Genomic DNA, 19032 nt, shown 5'->3' with positions numbered 1-19032 from the left:
CATCCTGGGAAGCCCAAACTATGTTAGCTCCATCAGGTATTCATAGATCCCCACAGCCTAAATGCAGTGTCCCAACCAGAGATTATTTGTACCACTCTCAATATTGCTTAGTAATATAATGGAACTCCTTTCCCGCACAGATGTCCAGGGGAACAAAGAGTGAACCAAAAGTAAAAGTCTCTTTAGATTCTCATTTATATAAAATAATAAAACCTGGTGAAAGGGTTTTATTAGCCTTTTGCCCACATTTGTAATCAGAAAATGCATCAACAATCTAAAAAAGGCTAAGGTGAGGAGAGCCTAAAATGATGTGTCACCAATAAAAATGGAAAAGGAAGTGTAGTAGACATAAATAAGGAGGAACTGACAGGATTGTAAAACGAAGCATTTTGTATGACATCTTAGTCTGATATCACTTTACTAATTGTCTGCGAGACAGGAAGTAAAAATTTTGTGGAAAATTGCTCATGAAAGTTACAAATGATTTAAATTATGAATGATTTAAGTTTCAAGCCTGGGAACCTGAGACAAAGGTGGCACCATTATTAGAATGTCAGTAACTCAAGCAGTGTAGATACTTCTTTTATTTTTTTTTTATAATTTTTATTATGTTATGTTAGTCACCATACAGTACATCCGCAGTTTTTGATGCAATGTTCCATGATTCATTATTTGCGTATAACACCCAGTGCACCATGCAATACATGCCCTCCTTAATACCCATCACCGGCCTATCCCAGTCCCCCACCCCCCTCCCTTCTGAAGCCCTCAGTTTGTTACTTCTTTTAAATGGTATTTGGTTTTACATATCTCCTGTAACAGTGAGCACAAATTCAAATGGTTGTGGGTGTCTGGAAGGTAAAGTAAATAAATAAAGCTACTGCACAGAAGACAGCAGGAAGTGGTGGGAACCATGGACCGGACAGCTCATGAGCCATCTAAACATTCAGCTCCCACTCAGCTCCAGATGGCTATTGTCATGGGGGAATCATGGCCCAAGGTTGCTAGATCTTACAGCATTTTATTTATGTTTGTAATTAATTCAACTTAAAAAAAAAACCTTTTAAACTCTTCATAACCTATGGGTAAAGGACATTCGAAAGCCAATGTCTAGCAGTTGTCTGAGTGTCTAGCAATGTCTAGGAATGCAGAACTGGAGCCTTGAGAGGAGGATAGAGCGAAATTTGCAATTTTCAGTAATAGAAATGTCTGGATGGATTGGCCATCTAGAAGAAGAGAATGGCGGGAAGGTGCAGGTCTTGGCTTAGGGGAGGCCAAAATCTAGGGCATGGGAGGAGGAAAAAGTGATGAAAGCAAAGATGAAAACAAAGGGGGGCCTGTGATATCGTGGCAGAATCAAGAGAGCAAAATTAAAATCATGGAAACCAAGACAGGAAGTTTCAATAAGACGATTATCAAGAGCATCAAATATTAAACACAGGTCAATATTTGGGAGGGTTCTTGCATTTAGATAATGAAGTGTGAGTCTCCTGCATTTCCTTAAGATACATCCATATCTTTAAAAGAAAAAACATTGCTGCAAGGGGATGGTCCCCTGAAATCCTTTTATATTTTTCTATCTTCCGCAAGTACTAGAACAAGACTTAGCCATTTAGTTGAGTAAACAATCTTCTTTTTTTTTTTAAGATTTTATTTATTTATTTGAGAGAGAGAGAGCAAGAGAGAGCATGAGTGGGGGAATGGGAAAGGGAGAAAGAGCACAAGCAGGGGTAGCAGCAGAGGGAGAGAGAGAAGCAGGCTCCCCGCTGACCAGGGAGCCCAACGTGGGGTTCAGTCCCAGGACCCTGAGATCATGACCTGAGCTGAAGGCAGATGCTTAACGGACTGAGCCACCCAGGCGTCCCAATCTTCTTCTTCTTTTAAATTTAAATTTAATTAGCCAATTTACAGCACATCATTAGTTTCAGATGTACTGTTCAATAATTTATCAGGTGCATAGTAAACCATCTTCTAAGTCTACAAGATGAAATTCTCTGCACCAGGATTCCAAGACAAATCAGTTCTTCATACAGTATTTTATTTCATATTTTTATACTACTGTGTATAAACATATATTGAAGCCATCCCAGAATGCCTTTTATTGTTTAATCTCATTTTATTTCCTTACAAAAAATCATGGTGGCATTACTTATCTTTTCTGCTTTCTGGAGAAGGAAGAGACGTTAGGATGAAATCTAAAGGAAGCCATTTCTCTCACGTTCAGGCTGTGGAATCTATAACAGCTGCTCATCCTCAAGGATAGGTCTGACTATTTATTAGCCCCCCCAACAAGAGCCAATAAAGAGCTCTCAGGTAGAATCCATTTCTATATTTTATTTCTATTTCTGTATCTATCTGAATCTCAAATACTCTTCTCGATTAGGATGAGTAAAAGAAATGCAGGCTTTTAGCTCTCTTGAGAATTTCTGATGTTCATCAGACTATTTTGTTTTGTTTTGTACCCTAGATTGGTTCCTACTTTGGCAGTGTTTTAACGACAATTGACATTGATAAAGATTCTAATACCGACATTCTTCTGGTTGGGGCTCCCATGTACATGGGAACAGAGAAAGAGGAACAAGGGAAGGTGTATGTGTATGCTCTGAATAAGGTAATGGTACCTCTGAGTTTGGTAGAATTTCAGGAATATCTCTTCCTTTCTTTCAATTTCAAATAAGTACTGCAGTTCCAATTTTGTACTCACTTTTGAAAAAGGAGCAAAGAATCCTTCAGGGCCTCTTTACCCCCACCAACTCCTCAGTTTCTAAATGAACATTTTAGAATTCTAGTTAAAGTAGTTCAAACCATTAGATGTTTTCTGCTTGGAAATGTGAACTATTCTTTTTTATCTGAAAATATAGAATAAAGACAAATATAAATCTCATTAAGCTGCTAAATAAACTCCCAGGGCATCCATTCATGACTCTGGCCTGGAGGTGTTCAGAACATTTGCAGTTAAAACTGCGTTAGCTGTCAAAACAGTTAAAACTGGGGAAGCAGAAGGACTGTGGAATAGTGAGTTTTAAGGTGGTGACACCACAAAGTTTTAGCAAACTACTATGGTCTTTGGACCATTGGGCTGGGGCGAGGTTTTGTTTGCCACTCCTGACTTCAGACATCATTTGTTAGGTGAAATAATTCTTGATTTCTTCATTAGAAGAGTTTTTGTTCTGTTTCGTTTTGTTTTGCTGTTTACAACAAAGTCAATATTCATCTATTTAGGTTTTTAAATTCTTAAGAGTTTCTCCAATTAATTTTTAAATTCATAAATTGTATATCTTTCTTCCTTTCATTTTGTTTGCGTCCTCCCATCAATTTTTTTTGGTCCCTTTTTTCCTAGAACGTGTGTTCCTGTCCATCATTACTAGTACTTCCTGTTCTTTACTGAGTTTTGGGGGGTTTTTTTGCTCTAGATAGCTTTGGGAAAAATTTGCTTTTTGAACAGAGTAATTTCCTCTTTGCCCTATAGAGGAGACTATGTAGAGACTTTTCGAAGAAGCAAATTTTGGATGAAGGAAGGATAAAGGCCTGAATTGAGGATTTAAAAATTCAGCTCTTTGGCTTTAAAAACATTCTGTGAGTTAAATACTCACTCGGTTGCATTAAAAAAAGAAACCATTAAAATCCTCAATATGCCTTCTTCCCCACACTTCTACAGTCTGTTCTTTAAAATCTTTAACTGTGCTCTCAGATAAGCACCCTTTTTAAGAAATTTTACAAACTTTACCGTTGATGTACAAATGGTTTTTAACAGCATTGATTTAGCACATACTTAAAAATTTCACTGTGCTGTAGTAATGATAGAAATCCATAAGTATCCTGTTTATCTTTCTTCCAGACAAGGTTTGAATATCAAATGAGCCTGGAGCCCATTAAGCAGACTTGCTGCTCATCTCTGAAACACAATTCATGCACAAAAGAAAACAAAAATGAGCCATGTGGGGCTCGTTTCGGAACAGCTATCGCTGCTGTGAGAGACCTCAATCTTGATGGATTTGATGACATTGTGATAGGAGCTCCCCTGGAAGATGATCATGGGGGAGCCGTGTACATTTATCATGGGAGTGGCAAGACTATCAGGAAAGAGTACGCACAAGTAAGAAGTTAAACCTACACATTCCCACCCTTAAACGATAAGTGGCTTCAACACTAGGCTTGCTTCTTGTCTTGCTTCTTGAGTTATTTGGTTTTTTTTCTTCTGACTCTATTGGGAAACTAGATTTAATTCTCTTTTAAGTTTTCTTTACAGAAGCATTATTTTGTATTTTATCTTTTTATCTAGTTTGGTGGTTTTTTTGTTTTTTTTTTTTTCCTGTTGTTATTTGCCATGTCTCCATGATCTGAGCTTTCTGGAATAGTAAAACACAAACCAAAAAAAATGGATACTTTTTAACAATGTGTTTTAACAATTGCAATGTGCCTGATCCTAAACAGAGGATACCACTTTCTGAATAAGAGAACAATAATGATATGATTTAGCCAATAAAGAAGATGAGATTATTGCTTTTACATTCAATATCCATGTTGTTAAAATGAAATTGCATTACATTTATATTTATGAATTAAATTGGAATATTTTTGTCAAATGAATTGGGGTTCCTAAAGGTTTATAATTTCCTCACAAGTAATCCCTCTTGGAAAAAAATCTTAATAACTAAGCTTAACCTGCAGGGGATTTCTCTTGTTCTTGTTTTAAATTTATTGTCAGTTAACAGTTCTAATCCATAAATGTAATTTTTCCTACATAAGAAAAATATCAATTTGCAGAAGTATTTAATGCACTATAAAAATAGGAGAGTTTAAAGGAATTCTTCTAATAAAATTATCTGTTTTTAAGTAATCATAAGTAGTTAGGCATTGAACTACTTATATAACATGAAAAGAAAATCAGAACATCAATTAGTTCTTTTTATAGTTGACTGTTCTTTTTGTACTATAGTCAACAGAATTCTCAAAATCCATTCATGTGAAGTTGTGGTTAATTTTCCATAAAGTCATAATGACGTTAGTGAAACAATAAAGGGCATATTTCAGTAACAACACTTCCATCCACTTAGTAAATTATTTGTTTTCAAATAATTCAAAAGTCTTCATGGTATTACTTAACTGGAAACAGGCAATATTAACCATGGGAGCATGACAGAATGAAGAACTGCAGAAAGGCATTTCTTTCTTGTGTTCTACCACTTTATTCCTTCACTATTAATCCTGAAAATTTAGTGAAATGGCATTTGCAGTAGAAAAAAAGAGGATATTTAAATCATTAATAGGATAGATTGTCATAAATTTATTTTTGTAAAATGGTGGTAACTCAAGATGCAGCTTTAAATAACAACAAAAAAGAATTTAGAGTTGAGTTTGCTTAATTATCGGCAAAACGCTTTCCCAAGGACAGGGGAGGATGTGCTCACTTGTTTCCGTGATAACCTGAGGTGCTGCTTGTGTATGCAATAATCCAGAATCAAACTGAACGATCTCCTCCAGAACCAATGAGGCAGATGTCTCTGGTTTGTTTGCTGAAAAAGTAAGGAAATACTTCCCAATGAGCCACAAACATTTCAGCATGAAAAATGTTTCCATTTGGTTTGCCTTCTTTGGCTTCTTAATTTATGGTTTTTAAGGAGACCTCAAATTTAGGGAGGGTCTGTCAGTCCTATCTCCTCGCCATCAGGTTCTATTAAAATATTATCAGCTTGAACCAAAGTTAAGTCAGGAAGTACGAATATTGAGCACATTATGTGCACAAATCAGTCATCGAGAATTCCACATTCACTTGTACCTGTTGAGTTTACAGTGCCCTTGACTTTAAGCAAAGAAGATCATACACTGGAAAATGTATTTGATGGAATGTGCTGTTTATATCCACCCCCCAAATTCAGTGAACCCCAAACTGACCCCTAGGACAAACTTCTACTCCCTCTCTTGCTTGTATGATGCGTTTTCAAGGTTCCAGTATCTTTAAATATCTCTGTGTTATGGGATTGAGTGGGAACTAGAAAGGAGAGCCAATTACTCACAATGTTTTCCTTGAGCATTAGACAAGATGACGTTATAAAATTTTTTCCCTCTCTGGTGTCAGTAACCCTGGATTATTTTGTCTGTACTATAAAAAGAATAACGTTTGGTAACATCTGAGTAATTCAACTTGTCTCCACATGAGGGGTTTCTTAGGCACGTTTCCAAAAGATCTTTAATTTTCATTTTTTGTTAACCAATCCAAGTTCTCAGATTTATTTAAAACTGTTTTTGAAGAGACACTTCTGGCATAAAAACTCTCTGTTGGGACTTTCACAGCGTATTCCATCAGGTGGAGACGGCAAGACACTAAAATTTTTTGGCCAGTCTATCCATGGAGAAATGGATTTAAATGGTGACGGTCTGACTGATGTGACTATTGGGGGCCTTGGTGGTGCTGCCCTCTTCTGGTATGTATTTTAATAACATCCAATTCATCTGATGATATTTCACAAATAGTTCCAGAGCTCAAAGTATAATTGAAGTTTGTGTCATACCAAATATCTGTTTTCTTTTGTACCCCATTATTTAAATAAAAGTTGTGTAGTTAAAGAAGCTGGAGGAGTCAATAAATCTTAAAAATAGAGACACCATATTAAAGGGACAAGTAGAACCAACTCTTAATTTGGGGTATTTATTAGGTGCTTGACACTAAGGTAGGTATTCTGTTTTGGGGGCAGCATAGGGAAGAAGAGGCCCTCATAGAGAATTATATAAACAAGAAAACGTCCCTAACTTTGAGTTGTTCACACACTTTCAGGGTAATTGACTCTTTGCTCATTTACCTAATATGTATAATTAGACAATTGTGCATCATTGTCTATGTTTATATTATATTTGTATTATATATATTATACTTATACCATACCATACATAGATGGTAACTGCACTTATTGTGGTGAGAAATACAATTATTGAATCACTACGTTACACACCTGAAACTGATATAATATTATATGTCAACTATACTTCAACTTAAAAATTTGAAAAAAATATTTAAAAATTAAAAATAGAGATAATGTTTAAGAACTTATAGTCAAATGAAAATTGTACACTAAATTGTACACTGATACGCATTATGTTAAAAACTGTTTTAGCTGTACAGTAGGGGGAAAAGAAAACGGTAAGGTGGTACCTAGGAAAGGAGAATGCTGGGCAACAAGTAGCTGTGACTTTGGGGAAGGCTCCCCCAGAAGCAGGGCTCTGAACCAGAAGTCGCCAGTGCCAGCAACGAAGGGTACAGTTAGTCTCCATGTAACTGCTAACCCTGGATTAATTTATTATGATAACCTTAACTCAAAAAATATTTACTGTATTCACTCTCATATTGAAAAAATATACTATAATTATAAGGTCAATTTTTACTCCCTTTTGTTTCAAAGGGTTTCTTAGAAAGCTCTGAACACTTATTTATGGCCTCTTTTACCCCCAGTCATTGCTTTATCATTGATGGACCAAAATGACAGAGTTGGACCCCTACCTAATTGCCTGGCAGAATGGACCAGACCAACAGACTGGGACACAAAGACCAAGATTTACAATGCTGAAGGAGGGATTGAGAGTGGGTATAGATGGCAGGCAATAAACAGAAGCCCGTCCCAATCAGGGACATCCAGGAGCAGATACTGAGAGCTCCGTCATGTGGAATAAATTGCGTCATAATCCCTTTAAAGACCTTTTTGGGGCAGAGGGATGTGCGGTGGGGAGTGGTCAAGGCAGCCTCATTCCTGAAGGATCCAAACTAATAAGCAGGGAATTAGACATGCTCGTTCATTGCTGGTGTAAGTAAACTAGTTAAAACACATTAGAAGGTATTTGCCAATAAGTGTTAGAAAGCCTTAAAATAGTCATACTTTTAACAAGAAATTTGCTTCCTGAAAGTTTTTAAAGATTTAATCCATGTCTAAGATATATAATCTTTAGAGTCATCACAGCACTGTACCAGTAACTATTTTTTTAAAAAATAAATTAAGATAAATGTCCAATAAGAAAGGACTGAGTAAACAGATCACAATACATGCATATGTTGGAATAGTATGTTGCCATTAAAAATAATGTTCCCAGAAAAATACAAATATTGGAAAGCAGTTCATTATATTATGATGTTTTAAAAGTATGTATGGATGTCTATGCATTTTTGTGTATGTCTCTCTCTTTCTGTATACACACACACACACACACACACACACACATCTATATGTATAGATACATGTTTTTCTGCAAAGAAAAAGAAGCATGTCAAATATTAACGGTGATTATTGCTAAGTGGTAGAATTACTGGTGATTTCTGTTTTCTTTGTCTCCTTTTTTTATGTTTCTGTGTTTTCTATGGGTAAGATGTTTTCAAAGAAAAATATAGTCTTTTTAATGCAAAAGCAAATCAAAGACCTATGTATTCACAAGATACCTAGCTATAGTACTTGTACTTGTCTGTACAAGTATTACAGTGCACAGAAGTTGTCCATGGGCCTTTGGACTCTTCCCAGATTGGGAACAAACTCAGATTCCCCAAATATGGTTTTGGTTCTGAGGCTGCACCTGAGCACTGGGTTCCGTCTTCCTTCCATCACAGGCAAAACAGATTTTTGGCTTATGAACTGTAAGGAATGAAAAATAATTTTCCCTCTAGCCTCCTGAGTTCTTGGCTGACACCCCTGTAATACAAGACAGATTAACAAGGAAACAACAAGCAGAAGTTTATTAACATGTATGCCCCATATATACATGGGAGATACCCAGAGAAAAATGAGTAATTCTTTGAGGTGGCTTAGAATTCAGACTTACATACTATCTTAATAGAGAAAAGAAAGAAGGTATGCAGGCCTCTATGAGGAAGATAAATGGGCCTAGGAAAGACCAGATGGGTGATATGATAGTTTGTGACAAAGCTTGTCTTGTGTCCTATCTCCTTTCCTGTGATAAGAATCAATCCTTCCTGGTCGATGAACTCCAGTTAAGCTCCTTTTGGAGTGTCTGTCTTTAGGTACAAGGAAAGTTCACAGAAGCCTCTTTCCCTGCATTTGCTGTTTTTCAAGTGCCCACAGCTCAAAATAATACCGAAGTGGTATGAGTGACATGGCCTGAACTCCTGTAGTCACATTTTGAAGTGGCATATTCTGCTACCATTCAGAACCAAAGCCTAAGAGAGTTCCAGAACAACCTGGGTGTCCTCAGAATACCAGATACCATCACTTCTGTATCAAAAATTCACCATAGAGGGGCACCTGGGTGGCTCCATAGGTTAAACACCCGACTTTTAGTTTCGGCTCAGGTCATGGTCTCAGGATCCTTGGGATCATGCTCAGCACAGAGTCAGCTTGAGGTCCTCCCTCTCCCCCTACCACGCTCTCTCTCTCTCAAATAAATAAGTAGGGGCACTTGGGTGGCTCAGTGGGTCAAGCATCTGCCTTTGGCTCAGGTCATGATCCCAGGGTGCTGGGATGGAGCCCCACGTGGGGCGCCCTGCTCAGTGGGGAGTCTGCTTCTCCCTGTCCCTCTGCCTCTCCCCTCTGCTCATGTGTGTGCTCTCTTGTGCTCTCTCTCTCAAAGAAATAAAATCTTTAAAAATAATAAAAAATGAAATTAAATAAATAAATATTTTTTTAAAATCACCAAAGAAATGGAATCCTGAGATCCCAACTATATACAAAGAAGACTCCCGATCAGTGCATTCAAATTGCGCTTCCATAATGATGGCATTTATTAAATGTGAAAATGCGTGAATAATCATCATTGTTTGTGTTTATAGGTCCCGAGATGTGGCTGTAGTTAAAGTGACCATGAATTTTGAACCCAATAAAGTGAATATCCAGAAGAAAAACTGCCGTGTGGAAGGAAAGGAAACAGTATGCATAAATGCTACAGTGTGTTTTGATGTGAAATTAAAGTCCAAAGAAGACACAATTTTTGTAGCTGGTAAGTATCATATGTATGCCAAGTACTTTGGGGCAGGAAGACAATACATTTGCTCCGCATGATGAAATCCAGTAAGATATTGTATTTTCCCCCACGATAGGGATCTGCATATCACATTTGCCCCTGTGAACCTGTTGAACCTTGATAAAAAATCTGCTGAGGAAAGAATATGTTATGGAACCCAGTAAATTCTGGGGCAGAAACTATATGTTTATAGGCAATGGTCACAACAGTCCAAAGTTCCCCTCTGGCTCTCCCATTTACCTCAACCAGGTGCTAAAAACAATAACAATAATACCAATTCAGAAGTAGAGTTTGGAAAATGGGCTCCAGAGGAGCCCAGTTTTCCTTCCTGTGGGTTTTCACAAACCCTCTCTTCCTTCTCATGCCCTCTCTGTGGTAAGACTGGTATTGCAAAGGACTTGACTGCTTTGCCACTCCCACTTCCTGAGATCTCTTTGCTCCACTCAGAAGGTGACCCTGGTTTTTGAGAGTCAGACATGTTCCCTGTGCGTGTTCTCAGACACAGTCTAGGTACGCCCTCCTCCCTACACGTACACTTCCTAAGGTGGTTTTTTAATGATATTGAGATACGTTGGAGTCAAAACTGTGGAGGCCATTGGCTGCAAAAGAGTAGTTTGCTCTACAAACCAAATGTAAGTAGAATATGAAAACTCATGAATCTTTAAAATCTATTTTTCTTAGTTTGCTCTACATGTGCATAATTATGCTCTGCAATAGCCGTCTGACTAGAAGATAAATAAGTTATAGAAACGTAAAATATGATTTACATTTTCATATGCAACATTATTTAAGTCTCATTTAATTTTTATAGAGTAACTAAGTGATCAAATAAGTAGGATTGTTGCCCTTTTAGAAAGTAAGGTTTCACGTGTTTTTTATTTTTGTACGCCTATTTTATTAAACTTATTTATTAAGCTTCTTTTATTATGTGCTTTGAACAGTCTGAAGTGACTTTTTCATAAAATAGATAAGAATTGATTAGTGTATATTTTTGTGTCAATTGAAATAAAATCAATATTCTAAACAGGGCTTCAACATTGCTAAACTAAAAAAAAATAATAATTTAAGTGAAAACCCGATAAACACACGCGTAGCCAGAAAATCAGTTTGTATGTTGGTGTTCATATGTATGAATGTGTGGGTGTGCATATGTACACGTACATTATAGAATAAGTGTGATTAAACGTTAAAGGCACAGTGAACTCAGAAGGCGGTTCTGTAGAGTTCCTGAAGCTTATCTTCATGCCTGGGACTACCATTGTACTACAGTAGTGTGGATAAGCTGAGTAATAGGAACGTCTTGTTGACTGATTGCTCAAGAGGTTTTCCTATAATGCTAATTTAATGAGCTAGACCATATGAAAATTACCTCAAGTAAATATTTCTGTCATTTTGTTTCTAGATATGCAGTACCGTGTCACACTAGATTCACTAAGACAGATATCACGAAGTTTTTTCTCTGGAACTCAAGAAAGAAAGATTCAAAGAAACATCACAGTTGAAGAAACAGAATGCACTAAGCTCTCCTTCTACATGTTGGCAAGTAAATCATATGTTATAACTGCTTTATTCCAAATCAAGAATAAAGCATAGATATCTTATTCCAAGTCAGTCTTAACAGTTTTTATTTCAAAGTGCACGTGATGAAGTAAACTTCATTGTATTTGGTCACTTTTATCAGAAAGTCACAGGCCTGATCTTCTAATTTCCAAATGCATTTCATGAAACTATCTTTCATCTTCCCTGTGTGTGTTATCAGTCATCCACATATCATGGAATAGTAGAAGGCACAGTGCACTAGTTGATAAGAAACCTTCTGCTTTCATTCATTCATTCATTTTTTACATTCATTCATTTATTCTTTCAAATTGAAAACATCATTTAACTTTTGTGAGCCTCATCCATCAAATGTGGTTAAGTGGTTACATGCCCTGAGAAGAAACTGTTGGCCCATGTGCTTTCTGGGGTCCCTTCTTGCCCACTGAACTATGTATTTCACTCTTGGACTTTAAATTGAAGGGAAAAAATCTAGTATTTTCTATCATCTATAGTCTTTCTATTACAGTAATAAAGGAGCCTTGGAAAGCAAATTATTAATCTCTGTAGATTGCTAGGAAGCCAGTTTGAACCATTTAAAATGCATTTTATTGAGTCACTATGTAAATGGGGAACGTTCCCAATAAGGGCAAGAGTTTCTTTTTTTTTTTTTTTAAGATTTATTTTTTATTATGTTCAGTTAGCCACCATATAGTACATCATTAGTTTTTGATGTAGTGTTCCATGATTCATTAGTTACATATAACACCCACCACACATGCCACCTAGACTTGAGAAAACCATTAGTGGCAACACAAGGGCAGGAATTTCTTAACATTTTCCTATAATGAACATGATACTTAAAGGGAAAAAAAGAGGGAAGAATGGATGCAATGAGAAAACATGATTTTAGTGACTGAGACAGACTTGGGACTTATACATGATCCTGGAATTTTAAAGGAAAACAGGCCGATCTCCCCCCACCTCTGATTTATTTCTGTATTCCTGATGTATTCATATTTTATATTTTTAAAATATTATAGTCAGGGTAGGGAAGTGACAGAAAACATGCCAGTTGGTGTACTGTATTTTTCTTCTGTGATTTTCAAGTCGATATTCCCCACAGCGTATATCAAAATTAACTTATCTGTCAACACTAAGATCAATCCATAATCAGGAAGAAAAAAAACTGGAGTTATCCTCCTATTTACTTCATCAGAACTGAATATTTAGGAGTTAGAACTTGTATAAAATTTGAAAGGGTGTGAAACCAGATGTGCCCCTGCCTTCAACCTGCTAGAAATCATTGTAGTGTATATTTGTCCAAAATGTAGAATCTAGCTATGTGTAGGCACTTGGTATGAAAAGGAATGAACTAGTTTCAAAATTTCTAAAATTCTTTTGGACTTTAATAGATACATTAAGATTTGTTCTGGAGTCAGCCGGGATGGAATTTGTCTCAAAACTTCCCCACATTCCAAGTGATTTTGACCAAGTTGTTTAGTCTCTTAGAGGCCCTGTTTTTCATTTGTAAAATAATGACTGTAATAGTTTTTCATTTTAGAGGACTGTTGAAATACTTCTCAATAATGTGTGTAAAGCTCATAATTTCCGACATGCCGTAAATGATGGCTGTTACTCATGATATTATAAAACAACATTGATTGCATTCATATTACTTACATATCATTTTACATTATAAAATTCTTGCAACTCAAGGCATATATTATACTAATGAAATTCAACTCAACTTAAAGAAAGTTTGCTCATTTCAAGTTGGGAGACTTTCCTAGAAGTAATATATGGCAGTTTTTAGCTCAAGATCTCAAGAGAAAGATACTGTTATGCAAGCAGCCCGGAGTAGTATATCCTGACATGACAAAGTATGGCATATCCTATTACCCCAGCAGGGCCCCCGAGAAGCTGGAGGTGAATCAGCTGGTCATACTCTGAAGGCTTTGCTTTCAGCAGTATCCCTTATCAAGGCAGAAGGCAGTCTCTCTCCAATGAAGCAAAAGCCTGATGAGATCATATGTCAGATCAGGTGCACAAGAATGTTCCAGTAAGCCTGACCCACAGGGGCAGAAGAAGGAAGCCATAACAAGGTCAGAACATCCAGTAATATGATACCAATGATAAAATACACTATGTTTTAACCTGCAGGACAAGCATGACTTTCGGGACTCCGTAAGGATAACTTTGGATTTTAATCTTACCGATCCAGAAAATGGGCCTGTTCTTGATGATTCCCTGCCAAATTCAGTACATGAATATGTAAGTCAGATTTTTGTTTAAATTCAGAATGCCTATATGTGAACATATTGGGGGGAGGGACCTGAAACACATAGACACACACAAACACACACACAACCCTAAATCAATTTTTTAAAAAATGAATGAGACTCTTCTAGACTTTTCTCAACTCTTCTACTTCCTGTTGTTGGAGGGAACTTATAAATAGCACCTACTTTTATCTCCCCTAAATTTAGGACCGATTGAAAGAAAGGCATGGGTTAGCCTACTAGTGCTCCCTTATTACTAAAGAACTCCGGGTTGCAGGCATGGCTTAGGCATATTGGGTGTCCTCCTACTGAACAAGGCTTAGACCACAGATAACCAAGTACATCATCAGCAGTGCTCATCAATCTCACACCTCTTTCAAGGGAGCCCACCTCATAAAACTTGCAGAATGGAGATATAGAGCAAGAATGTATGCTTCTCATGGGCACACTGCTCCTGCTTCCAAATTCACAAAGTCCAATGTCTCGCCCCTGAGAAAGAGTGAGTGAGCAAGTAGAAAGATGGGGTGGCACCAATGGAGGAGATATTAGGGATGGGGAATTAGTTTTCCCCATATCCATATCTTTCACTTTCCCTTTCCTCCTATCCCTATCCTCCTCCCTATTGGGTGTCTTATATGTACCAGGCTTCAGGGTTTACAGTCTAACCTAGGAAACTGGTATTAGGTAGGAATTAAGGCATGTGGTCTGGAGGAGAACTTAATTGTTTGATGGGAACTTCTGCCTAGGTAGACAGAAGTTGTGACATTTAAATTGAGACTTGAAGCATAGGAGGATTTTCCATCCTATTCACAGGAGTGGAGGGAGCAGTGTTTTACACACAGACATATGTGTAAAGGTTCTAAGGCATAAAGGAACTACACCAAACCCTCTAATGTGGCTGAAGCTGAAGAGTAAGGGGGGAAGGTGATGTGGGATGAGGAGGGAGGCATATGCAGGAACCAGATCATTCTGGACTTTGTGCTACTGCACAGATATCTTGAAGAGCAATGGAATGCTATTGATTGCTTTAATGGGTTCAGTGATAGCACTGGATTTATATTTTTTTAAGGATTACTCCAGCTGCAATGTGGAGAATGATTGGAGGAACAGTGGTTGGAAAAAGATTGGGTGCAGGAGACCACTTAGGTGCATTAGTTCAGGGAGGAAATAAGGATGGCTAGACTACAGGCAATGGTGGACATGGAGAGTTGGGAGATACTTAGAAGAGAGGTAGAATGGACAGCTCTTATGAAAGTTTAGATAAGAGGATGGGTCTTAATGGGAAGACGAGTCAAGGAAAGCTCCTAGTTATGTGGCTTGACAATTTTGTACCTCTGAGCCCTATTACATTCCTAAGTATTTGATTCTTTTCAATAGAAAGTGTCATAATTGGGGTTGAGTGTTAAAGTGTTCTCTCATAAATTTAGATCTTCAAGTACTTGATTTTTTTTTTAAACTGTTCTACTCTGGCAGACTAAAGCCAGTGAAAAACATCTGTGAAAACTTGCATTCTTTAAAGGACTGGAAGAATTTATATACAGAAGTTTATTATTTTTCCCTATAAATTATAGGAATAAATCTAAAATTCCTTATGATTTCTTCAGTGGAATCTGTTCTCCTTATGGAGTTGCTTAACTTAGTTTGGCAATATGTCATTTCACTAAGCAGGTTAATAAGTAATTTTCAGTCATGCTTAACTAAATGTTGAAAAATGCTTTCCTGTGACCATTTCAGATTCCCTTTGCCAAAGATTGTGGAAACAAGGAAAAATGTATCTCGGACCTCACCCTGAAAGTATCCACCACAGAAGAGGGCCTGCTTATTGTCAGGTCCCACAACGATAAGTTCAATGTTAGTCTCACAGTCAAAAATAAAAAGGACAGTGCCTATAACACCAGAACCATAGTGCACTATTCTCCAAATCTAATTTTTTCAGGAATTGAGGTAAACTTTTAATTTTATATTTGTTTATTCTTATAATAATCATTTATTCAGCCTACTTTTCCTGCCACTGAACTAATTGTTTTTATTGGGTTTAGAAGAATAGAGAACATTTTGTACAAATTATTAGTACTCACTAATGGTGAAAGTACCAAACTTTTTTTAAAAAAGTTTTGTTTTGATTCATGTCTTTAGAGATCTATGACTTTTCTTAGATTCAGTATGAGGAAAGGATCACTGATGTATCAAAATCATACATTTCATAGAGGCAATACATAGCTGAAATTGAGACAAAGTCAAAGAAAAATATAAGCCTAACAAAGTCAGGACAGTTAAACAGAGGTACAGAGAGAGTAATGCATGTATGGAACGAAAAAAATGTTTACATAAAGAAAAATCAAGATACCATTTCTCATTTCCTATGTAAAATCCTTACGTTGGCAAGAGAGGTGTTAAATTACAATGTCTCATTGTCATAACAGAATTTTTTCTTTCTTGGCAATAACATATAGTTGCATAAGTTGCTATATCAGGAATTAGTACTTCCACATTTGAATTTTTCTTTTAATTCTGATCTCTGAGTGAATCCCCCTTATTTACACTTCTATCTATATATATATGAATTAGTAATGTGTATGATTCATATTAAAAACAATACCCTTATTAATTATAATATTAAAACTCAATTGTCTAGTGTCTGTAAATTCAAACTTTCACTGATACTTCTCTCTCTTTATTAGGATATCACTTAAGGACATGATGACTAACAGAGGCATAAAAATTGTCCTCCATTACTACCACATATTTTATATTCAGTAAAGAATGTTAATTATAAATCCAAATGTGCAAAGAGATGCTGGAAAAATATTACCACTGAATTTTTCTCTGGAAAGGGGACTATATTAAAAATCATTGCCAGTATCCTCTTCAACTAACTTCATGGCCTTGGTAGAGAGGGAGAACTACAGAAATCAACAATGCATCTCCTCTACTTCTATTAACAATTAAAACAGTAATAATAATGACAGTCTTTTCCTGAGTCATATTATGTTCCAGGCACTGTTCTAATCATTCCACTTACTCAATTCTCATTAAGTAAATAGGTATTTTTGTACTACAGAGATTCTAAGATAAACCTTTCCTGTCACATTTTAACCTTGCTGTAACTGCGTTTTACAGTTGATATGTTTACTTAACTGGCAGAATTTTTCCCTTCTTATTGGTACGCAAAATAATGGTGAGTCTCCTATTCAGTGGCATTTTCAATTTGATGAAATAGAATATGACTAACTTCACTTGACAGAAAATCACACTCAGAAAGTGAGGAGTCTTGACAAGGAGAAAGCTAATAGTGATGGACTCAGAATTTAATTCCTGGTAGTCTCACGTCAGAACCCGGGCTCTTACCTGGGGTAAGAGGAGTGACTCTTCTCATGACAACCACTCACTGTGGGCTTCCATGTGGCAGTCTAGTGTGTGTGGACTATTTTGTCCCGGCACCTAATCACCCTATGTGACACACACCATTACTATGTCCATTGTACAGTGGGACACCTAGACAAGATATGTGATGTGCTTTGTCCTTCAGTCTCCCTTAACTGTTTTCAGATTTTCTATGGGTGGTGAGACAGGTGATCCCAGAATGCTGTGACTGTCCCAACTAAATTGAGAGACAAATCTTAGCAAGGCAGAGTCCAAAGCACAGCTGGGAAAATTCTGGAAAACCAAGCTCAAGTATTTCACCTGTGTGTCTGCTCTAATTCTGTTTACTTTTTCTTCCAAGGCTATCCAAAAAGACAGCTGTGAATCCAATCATAATCTCACATGTAAAGTTGGATATCCTTTCCTGAGAAGAGGAGAAGAGGTAAGCAGATTTTAAAGCATACATGTGGCAATTGGATATGAAAAATACCATGCTCAAAGTTAAATATATAAATCCCTCTAACGGTATTTTAGCATGACGTAGATGAAGAAGGTTGAGCTTAAAATTTTGAGATATTGGAATCAAAGCCAATTATTGCATGATCAAACTCAAATGCTAAGACAAAATTAAAAATTTGTACTTGATAATTTATCTGATAGTAGTAGGCTTTTCTAGCCTGTAGACAAAGAAAATCTTTCAAGCAGATTGGTTTAGATCTTTGTATAGAAACTCTTCTTTCAAGAGCTTTAAATATCAAACTCTGTCCTGTCTGGCACTTAATCACAAAGGTAAAATTTTAGGTAGTTTCTATTAAGTGTGCATTTTGAGCCATTTATTTAGCTGGCCAAATTCCAAAACACCCTAGTTAGCACAAACCAAGATTAGTTTTCAGAATAGGAAATACAGCTTTATGAAGATTTACATGAGGAGTCTTGGACTAGAACTTTGCTGAGGACCTATTTCTTCAAATAAGTAATCCAGTTTCTGGCCTGCCTGTCAGTGTTGAAGAGTCCTGAATTATATAGCTTATATGCTCAGGCATAGTTTTTAAAAATAAGTTGCCTGTATCGGAGTGTTAGTATAACAAAAACATTTTCCAGTTTTTCTTAGGTATTATTTTAACTATGCAATTTTTAAACAAAACTTACTACATTATTATTATTGTTGTTGTTGTTGTTATTATAGTTTACTATAAATAAGCTTTTTATTTTTTCATTTTGTTTTGATTCCTTTAAAGTCCAAAACGGTTTTATACTAACAAATTAATGGAACCAAGTAGGTTTTCCCCTATTTTATAATGAACATGTATAGATGGTTAGTGATACCTGAAGTTTACATATTAAGGAGGCTTTAATTATGACCATTTCATAACTACGTTGTTTATGATTGTGATCTTGTAGACTGTGGTAATATAATATATAGAATGTACCTTCATGGTAATAGTTGATGTAGTATAAATTATTTTTATTAATATAATTCGAATAAAGTGTTTAAATTCAATATCAATATACAAAGCATATTACGTATTTACATTTAAAAGTATATGTTTGTTATATCTTGTTCTATTTTTGAGATGTGATTAGGTTTTATTTTCTAAGGTCATATTGCTTAAAAAACTTTGCAATTTCAGTCTAGGTAATATCATTAATGTACTTAAACATTTTGATCAAAGTAAACATTTTACTTCTTTATCTGTTACTCAACTAAAAATATTTTTATTTCATAGGTTACTTTCAAAATATTATTTCAGTTTAACACATCTTATCTCATGGAAAATGTGATCATTCATTTAAGCGTAACAAGGTTAGTTGATATGCATGCATGAGTGTATGTGTATGTAAGTGTTTACGTATATAATTTCATGTACTTAGAATATTTTGCTTTATAGACTCACTG

At 36.1% G+C, this 19032-nt stretch overlaps 1 protein-coding gene across 2 annotated transcripts in view; it reads left to right on the top strand.

Moving 5' to 3' along the window:
* Window positions 1-19032, top strand: part of ITGA1 (integrin subunit alpha 1) — a 160973-nt gene that overhangs the window by 117234 nt on the left and 24707 nt on the right. For both annotated transcript variants that reach the window (XM_040630446.1, XM_040630445.1), the window contains exons 13-21: window positions 2468-2611; window positions 3839-4096; window positions 6295-6425; window positions 9764-9930; window positions 11357-11493; window positions 13654-13764; window positions 15507-15716; window positions 17497-17577; window positions 18863-18939. In XM_040630446.1, the coding sequence (XP_040486380.1) occupies window positions 2468-2611; window positions 3839-4096; window positions 6295-6425; window positions 9764-9930; window positions 11357-11493; window positions 13654-13764; window positions 15507-15716; window positions 17497-17577; window positions 18863-18939 (1316 nt within the window). The remainder of the gene's footprint in view (window positions 1-2467; window positions 2612-3838; window positions 4097-6294; window positions 6426-9763; window positions 9931-11356; window positions 11494-13653; window positions 13765-15506; window positions 15717-17496; window positions 17578-18862; window positions 18940-19032) is intronic.

This window comes from Ursus maritimus, unplaced genomic scaffold, assembly GCF_017311325.1.
Source record: "Ursus maritimus isolate PB19 unplaced genomic scaffold, ASM1731132v1 scaffold_15, whole genome shotgun sequence".
Classification (NCBI taxonomy): Eukaryota; Metazoa; Chordata; class Mammalia; order Carnivora; family Ursidae; genus Ursus; species Ursus maritimus.
The sequence above is the reverse complement of the archived record's forward strand: the minus strand, read 5'-3'. Positions and strand labels throughout refer to the sequence as shown.